Consider the following 8,615-nt stretch of genomic DNA (forward strand, 5'->3'; position numbering starts at 1 on the left):
ATGCTTGGGAGGGTGGAGGGACAGTGCAGGAGGGGAAGACCCTCTATGAGATGGATTGATTCTGTGACTGGGGTAATCGGGATAGGTGTGTCAGAGGCAGTGCGGTTGACGCAGGATAGAGCAGGGTTTAGGGCTGTTGTGCATAGGATCACTATGAGTTGCAAATGACTCGACAGCACATAACAACAACAACAACAACAACAACAAAACACTAGTTAATTCTTTACTTTGCAAGGACAGATAAGATTTTACCTGGCGCATTTGTGTTTGCTTTAAGCTAAGAATTTTTATGGCCCACTTCTGCTTCTGGTATTAATGGGTTTTTTTTTAAAAAAATGGGGTTTATGCTGTTCCCCCAAAAGTACAGTCCTGGGTTATATAGGTCCAAAGAAGAAAAGATAATTTGAAAAAGAGTGTACTTTAAGTTTTATCTCCTGAACATCCCCTTAGATCTCAAATTTTTTATCAGGAGAAAAAATTAAAAACCATCATGCCACTGAATAGGCAAAGTTCTTTCATAATGAGTAATTTCCAATGGTTTTTTATCAGTGCTTTAACAATCTATAAATTGATTCAGATATGTTTTATTGTTATGTTTTACTTTATAGTTGCCTTTGGAGAAAATACTATGGAAAACAGCAAGAAGTGAAAATTTGAACTCAGATTCAGAAACAAGAATGAAACTATATCTGAGATGATTTACAGTGTATAGAAATTCAGAGAAAACAACATGGTTGAAATAATGACTTTCTCTGTCTCTGCTGTGATGGAAAAAGTTTTAAAAACAGCACCATAGGAATCAACAAATGTCACATATTAGGGCTTATGCAGGTTTAGAATTTGTTTAATGTTCTGCTTTGACCGAAATACAAAGCAATGATAGTTGCTTGCTTGTTTGATATTGTGAGATTAATAAAACAGCCATTCTTTAATAAAGAAACAGAAATATTTCTGTTTAGATTTAGATTAGAAAGAAAACAGAAATAAAGTTAAATGGTGATTGACACTATGGTCCTTTTGGGCTTTAGACTTAGATCAAAACCAGGCTAGGAATTTGAGTCTTTGTGGTTTGGAAACTTCAAGTGCTCCACAGGTAATACAGGAGACAAACTCAGGGTGGAATTGGAAGGGCAGGAAAATCTGCTCAAGGAGAAAGAAAGAAAAATCAGGGCTATCTCTCAGGCTACAGTTCCTCTTACCCTGAGTGTTTGAGATGGCAGGCAGAAGAAAGGTGGGACAAATCTCCAGAACAAGAATGTAAGTTGACTTGACTCAACATACGCTGCTTTACCTTAAGGAGGAAGAAGCTGCACTGAAATCTCAAAGGCATGCAGTTCAAATCCACTAGCTGCTCTATGGGAGAAAGATGGAAAATATATTCCCATATGGTTCACTGCCTCTGAAAACCCTCTGGAGGGTCAGCTATGGGTCAGTTCTGATTCAATGGTAGTCAACAAAAACAAGAACATAACTAAGACAATAAATTTATTATAATAATTATTGTTGTTCTTGTGTACTGTTGAGTTGGAACTGACTCATAGCTGACCATCAAGAGGATTTTCACAGGCTAAAATGAAGGAGATTGCCCATTTTTACCTCACACAGATCAGTTAGTGGATTAGAACTGCTTATCTCTGGGTACAAAGTAATTCCTTATTCATGGTGGACAGTGTTTGGTGGAGCTTCCTGATCAAACAAGCTTGGAAGCAGGAGTGGCATCTACTTCTAAAATAGCTTGCCTCCAGAAACCCTACGAACATGGAGAAACGACCAAAGTTATACAAGTGTTCAGGTCTGTCGTTTATAAGGTCACTATGAGTCGTCTACGTCTCGACAGCACTCAACAACAACAGTGATAATAAATGAAATAACTGAAGTATTAATTTTTATAAAATAAAAAAATAAATTATTAGTGGATTCTTCATAATGACTTTTTAAATGGTAGGAATCCTTTGTCTCTTTTTGTGTCCTGACACTTCCTAGACTTGTCCAGCACCATTCAGACGATCTGGTCTCTTAGTGACCATGTCACAGAGTAGAATTGTCCTTTAAGTTTTCTTGGTAATCTTGGATTTGGTTTTGTTTTCTTTTTCTGTATCTTTACAGAGTATTTTGGTGGTTTTCCAGCACCAGCCTTTGTGTTGGTTGCTAACTAAATTATCAACTCTGATACTGCAGGGAATCCTGACTCCTGGACTAGCTCTTTAAAATATTTTTATATGTCAGCGTTCATCTGTGATCTTGTAGCCCAAACTCCTTTATGTTGTATTCTTTATTATATCTCATGCCAAATGACTTTGTGAGAACATCTAAAAGGAAAAAAGTTCTTTTCATAGCCCCTCAATAAGGTTGCCAAGATTTCCATTAACATCTGTCTCATTATCACCACCTCCTGGTGAAATGACAAAATGACTTCATGACTTAAGCACAGAGTACATGAACAAAACATGATATATAGGAATGATTTTATGTAAAGCAATTAAAAAAAGATTCTGAAATGAAGAAGCATTTTGGGATAGTTCACATTTTCTCCCAGAGTACATTGTAAAGTAAAAATGATCATTAATTCCTTAACACATAAAATAACGGAAATATTTAAGAAAATTAACTTTTAAAGTAAAAACAAACTCAAAACCCCCCCTCACCAAATGCTACTGTTGCTTTTAGGACCACCAAGTTGGAACCAAGTCATAGTTGAGTTTTCAGAGGAGTAAATCACGCAGAAGCAGATGCATTTTTCTGCCTTGTAGCAGCTGGTGTATTTGAACTGCTTGTCTTAGCTCGAAGGCACCAGAAGTCCCTATATATGTTATGTTATGTTATGTTATGTTATGTTGTTATGTTATGTTATGTTATGTTATGTTATGTTATGTTATGTTATGTTATATATATTTCAAAGAGAGGAATTCTTGGGAATTAGAACTATGCTACTCTGAAATGGAACTAGAGCACGGAGGAATCAAAATAAAGAGGAAAAATGCAGAGATAAAAGATAAAACATATTTCAAAGGGAAGCTTGAGAAGACAAAGAAAAGTATTGTAATAAAATGTGCAAAGAGCAGGAATTGGCCTGAGAGTTGGGGGAGGGGGGTTGGGGAAGAGAAAAACTCATTCAGCATTTCTCAAGCTGAAAGAACTGGAAAACAAATTGAGACCTTGGGTTAGAATACTAAGGAAGGCCATGGGCAAAATCTTGCATTGATTCAGGAAGCATTAAATAACCAGAAAAGACAGGGGGGGGAATATACAGATCATTGTATCAAAAGAATTGGCTAACAAGAAACCATTTGAGGAAGTAGCATATGAACAAGAAACAATGGTAATGAAAGAAGAAATTCAAGCTGCACTGAAGGTATTAGAAAGAAAATAAGGCCCCAGGAATAGATGGGTTACCAATTGACATGTTTCAACTAACAAAGGCAGTCCTGGACATGTTCACATGTCTGTGCATTTACAGAGAACTGGTTGAAGTTAAAGCTGGATTTAGAAGAGGTGGTGGCACCCTGGATATCATTGCTGATCATCAGATAGATCTTAGCTGAAAGCAGAAAAAACCACATCTGTTGATAAAGGGTCACTATGGGCTTTACTTGACAGCACTTAACAACAACATATGTGTATATAGACACAATAAAATAAAATGTTCACACATTATGCTTAGAAGCCCCAGGGACTTCAGGTTAACCATCCTGACATATCTCCAGACTGTTCTAGATTCCTTTTCTGGCACTTCTTCCACTTTCAAATCCATAAAACCCCAGGAATATTGAACGGTGCTCCCAGATATCATATAAACGATGGGGCCTTAATCCATGCTGTTCCTCAGCTTGAAATGTCAACATTCATCCTGCTTTCTTGAATCTTAAAGGCTCAAAGGAGGACTGCTCTTATTTTTTTTGTTTTAAAAGTATTTGTATTTTACATCATAGTTCAGAACAAAACACTTAAACATGGATCCACCATTAAAGTTTTAAAGTAATTACTTATACTCAAAAGACGGCTTTTGGACAAACCTAATGAAAACAAGCTGATTTGGTAAGAGGTGCAGACATTCACGGTCCAGCAGATGGTCCTAGTGCGTCCAGCTCTGGTGACATACTGCTGTGTTCTGACATAAGGCACTATGATCTGAATATGCCACACGCTCACCATACATCACAAAGCCTGCTGCACACGAGCAGGCCCTTGTATATGAAAAGGAAGGGAATCCCAGGACACAGTGCACTTGTATGGCAGACAGCATTTGAAATCTCAGACTAAGGTCTGGAAATAGTCTTCTAGTGCAAGCCCGGATCTTCAAGCACATAAAACCTTTTTTTTTTAAATGCTTAGTTTCAACATCACTGGGAAAAGCCCCCCAATACCCATCACTAAACCCTGATATACATTCTTATATCATTTTACTCTCTTCTGTTGTGGTCAGTGTTGAAGAGTAAAACATGACCTGGAGCACTGTGGAAGTTCTCCTTGCGTGTATCACTCGGCTTCTGGCTCTGTCTGTTTGGTACCTGCTGCTGTGAGTATCAGAGCTTGGAGGATGTCAGACAGGGAAATAATACCCACGATGCTATCTGCTTCACTGACTGCCAAGAGCCGATGGACCTCAGCTTTCACTATTCTGTCCACAATGGTCTCCAGTGTTTCCAGCTTATTGCATTTCATGATTTCTCGACACCTTCAAAATACTGTGACTGGTGCTGCAGGACCTGGGTCACTGTGATGTCTAGGTTATTAGGTTATTGTATGTTTTCTTAGCAGCAAGATTAATTACATCAAATTTGTTTCCTGACTCATTCACAACAGGCAAAGCTGATATTCATCTTTTTACAAATATGTTCAAGGCTTTAATGATAGGAGTGTCTGGATGTATGAAGGCAATGTTGTGGTATGTTCCTATTCCAAGCTCATCCAGGTTCCGCTTCATGAAGGCAGGCTTTGGCATATCAGACATCTTTTATAAAGGGGGCAGTTGATTCCATCCTCTTAGTGTACCTTATAATTATCAGGAAAAGATGAACAATTATAAGAAACAAAATGTTCAAGTCAAAGAGTTCATCAATATTCAAAGCATGAGAATCAAAAAGCTGGAGAAACTTGAGGATTCTTTTGTGGCTAAGTATATAAAGTGATAGGGTCAATAACAGGCAATCTGTGGATTTTATTTTTGATCAATGAGTATACAGCATCGAAGAGGCTTGCCTCTGGAGATAGATTCACTAAAGGCTTAAATATTTCTTGTAAATAAAGCTCCCTCCATGTTTCAATCTTATGTTCCTCTAATTCATATATCTGTACCATGGGTGATTTGTAGTATTTATGGAGTATGTTTTTGAAATCTGTAATTGTTAGCATTCCTACAAAACTTTGTTTTTTACTTTCCCACAGTGGTGCAGCTCGAACGCCAGTTCCAAGGCAAAGAAGGCCTTTTTACCTTGTAATGCAGTATCAAAGACAACAAGCTTGAAACTGGTTGGAATGATGTCATAACACTTGTGTGATCTCATGAATCGCATGTAAACACAACTTTCAGAGTCATCGACTGCTTCTTCTTCGAACTCCAATTTCTCCAGCTTGCCGACTCCAGCGATCCCCGGAGCTGCCGCCGCTGCAGTAGGCACCTGAGGAAGAGGAGGAGAGAAAGCTGAATAGCACCTAGCCGGAGCCACCCAGCACACCCGGCTCGGCCTGGCTTTTTCGGGGAGGAGGACTGCTCTGGCTAGGTGCTATTTACCAACACGATGTGCTGGCACAGAATCTCCTCATAGGACTTTCCAAGTTCTAATTTTCACAGGAAGGAGCGGACCACCAGACCTTTCCTCCCGTGAAGCCATTGTTATTGTTGTGTACTGTTGAGTCAGAACTGACCCCTAACTCCAGTGGATTGTCAGAGGCAGTATATTACATAGGTGCTTGCCCATGCGGATTTGAACCACATTCCTTTGTGTTGGCAGTATAATTCCTCACCACTAAGCCACCAGCCTTTCAATTAGCAGCCCTGTGTTTGATTATTGTGTCATTAAGGCTCCAGAATTAACCATTAAGGTTCCAGGTAAAGAACACAAACAAAAGCAACCAACCTCGTTGCCATCAAGTTGATTCCAACTCCTAACAAGCCCAATAGAACAGAATCCGTAAGTCTCCTGGAGGAGTAGCCAGATTCTACAGAGGCTTGTTTGCTGGTTCTGGTGAGAAGTAGGGTAGAATCTTGACTCACTGATGGGTGTCAGATGATGTGATTCGGCCTCCCATTTAAAACACATTTGGTCAGCAGTATGGGCCTGGAATCCAGTTTGGAAGATGTCTGCAGCAGCTGGATTCTACAGAGGTTTGTTTGCTGGTTTTAGTGAGGATTAGCACTAGTCTATTTTCCATACAGAGGTAACTCGTGGTTGCTGTTATGCTAAACAGTGGTGAGTGAAACACGACAATGGTTACCCATGGGTTACCCACGGTGGACAGAGTTTGGTGAAGCTTCCTGATTAAAAGAAGCTTGGAAGCAGGAGTGGCATCCTCTTCCGAAACGGCTTGCCTCCAGAAACTCTATGAACATGGAGAAACAACAAAAGTTATACAAGTATTCAGGTCTTTTGTTCATAGGGTCGTTATGAATCATCTACGACTCAATGACACTTAACAACAACAATCCATGGAGAGTTGTGCGATTAACCCAAAGGTTACATTTCTCTGGTGGTTCAAATCCACCAGCCATTCCAAGGGAGAAAGACAGTTTTGTCTCATGAAATTTACAGCCTCATAAATCCAGTGGATGGTCTGCCGTGAGTAGGTTTTGACTAGATGGCAATGAGTTTGAGGTTTTGGGTATATAGACCGTCATCTTCACAGAAACTGAGTGGTACATTTTTCTCCCATGAAAGACCTGTTATGTGCCATGGAGGTGATTTTCACTCTCAGCAACCTGTCCTATATTAAATTTTTTCCCTGTTCTGTTCTATTCCTACAATCTCCCATATGCTGATCCCCATAGGTACAGTCATTGTGTCAAATCATCTTGTAGGGGACTCTTCCTCTCTTTTTCTGACCTTTCCTATAATGATCTCTTTTTCTTAGGCCTGGCCTCTCCTAACAACATGCCCAAAGTTTCCGAGGCTGGATTTCACCATCCTTGCCTCTAAGCAGCACTCTGGCTGCACTTCCTCCAACACAGCTTGTTTTGTCTTTGACCACCCATGGCTTATTTGGTACCCTTCTCCATCCCCACATGTCAAAGGCAGTGAGTGATTCTTTCACTGTGATCTTTGCCCATTGTCCGACTTCGAGATGCACAGGAATCAAGCATTCCTTGGTTGGGTTCAGGATCACCTTAGTCTTTACACTGGCAACCTTGCTCTTTGGAACTTTAGAAAGGTCTCTCATAACATATATTCTCAATGCAAATGAACACTTGATTAGTAATCTCTTGATTTCTTCACAGCTGTTACCATGGATGTTGATTGTGCATTCAAATAATAAGAAATCGATGACAACTTTGAAGAAGTTGCCAGTGTTAAGCAAAGTGCAAGTTCCTAAAGCTACTATGTTGTTGCTGTTAAGTGCCATCCAGTTGCAGGGGACTCATAGCGACCCTATAAAAGAGAGTCCTCAACACTAAAAAAAAAAAAAGCTACTATAGGGAAGGTTTTTTCAGCCTAGAGTGTTTTCCTCTAGTTGCTGGTAAGCACTCAATAGCGACAGGGCATAAACAACGTCGTAAAACATCTAACCAACCGCCCACTTGCCCCTCAAAAGACAGTGTAGATGTTTGCTTGATCAGGACGCATGCGTGAACTTCCACTTTCAAGACTGGAACTCAGCTTCTTGCCCTGGTCCTGAGGGGCGGGGCGCGCTGTTTCCTAGGAGACGGAGTGGCGTCCTCGGCGGTTGATTGAGCGGGTCTGAGCGGCGTTCCCAGAAGCCTGCGCGCCGGGGGCGGGGCGGAGCTGTCATGGCGGGGCTGCTGAAGAAGGTGAGGCCGGTGGAGGTCACCGTTAGAATTTGGGCTCTGGGGGCAGAATGAGCCTGGTACCCCATCTTCCCGCGGTGGTGGCCGTCGCCAGCACGGGCCCAGTGCTCCTCGGAGCCTTATCCTGCACGGCCTTCGGGGATGAGCTGGCCGGTGGGTCCCCCGGGGAGAAAGGCAGGTCAAAGCTCCTGCAAGCCAGGTTGAGACCAGTAGCTGGCTGTAAACCAGAAAAGAAAGCAGTCGCTTTCCCTTACCGTGGGAAATGCGTCGTTGTTATTGTTGTGTGCCATCCAGGTGGAACCGAGCCATAGCTGACCCCCTGAGCGGGTTTTTTAGAGGCAGTAAATCATCCTGGAGTGTCCATCGGACAGGTAGTGGACTCGAACCCCTGGCCTTGGGATCGCAGCGCAGGTCCTTACCATGAAGCCACCACGCATGGAAAGCGTAGTAATAGCATGCATCTTTTGTTTTTCGAACAGACCACTGGCCTTGTGGGATTGGCTGTGTGTAACACTCCGCACGAGGTATGTATTACTTTGCTTTCCTCATTCCCGGGTTCCCAAGGAAGACAATCTAGCGACCTTATTTTTTGTAATTATGATGTAGATGTCACCACTCCACACCGACGTTTTAGGCACAAAATAACATCTCAGAC

General features: G+C 41.3%; 1 protein-coding gene and 1 pseudogene across 3 annotated transcripts in view; one reads left to right on the forward strand and one right to left on the reverse strand.

The window, feature by feature from the left end:
• Positions 1 to 4,476: 4,476 nt before the first annotated feature.
• On the reverse strand, positions 4,477 to 5,597 carry LOC102862474 (annotated as a pseudogene).
• A 2,345-nt stretch (positions 5,598 to 7,942) lies between these two features.
• LOC102862885 (NADH dehydrogenase [ubiquinone] 1 alpha subcomplex subunit 5-like) overlaps positions 7,943 to 8,615 on the forward strand; it is a 9,190-nt gene continuing 8,517 nt past the window's right edge. For 2 of the 3 annotated variants that reach the window (XM_006896086.1, XM_006896088.1), the window contains exons 1-2: positions 7,943 to 7,963; positions 8,440 to 8,484. In XM_006896086.1, the coding sequence (XP_006896148.1) occupies positions 7,943 to 7,963; positions 8,440 to 8,484 (66 nt within the window). The remainder of the gene's footprint in view (positions 7,964 to 8,439; positions 8,485 to 8,615) is intronic. The other variant, XM_006896087.1, reaches the window with a different exon arrangement.

Source organism: Elephantulus edwardii, unplaced genomic scaffold (genome assembly GCF_000299155.1).
Source record: "Elephantulus edwardii isolate Elephantulus edwardi_28Jun2011 unplaced genomic scaffold, EleEdw1.0 scaffold00181, whole genome shotgun sequence".
NCBI lineage: Eukaryota > Metazoa > Chordata > Mammalia > Macroscelidea > Macroscelididae > Elephantulus > Elephantulus edwardii.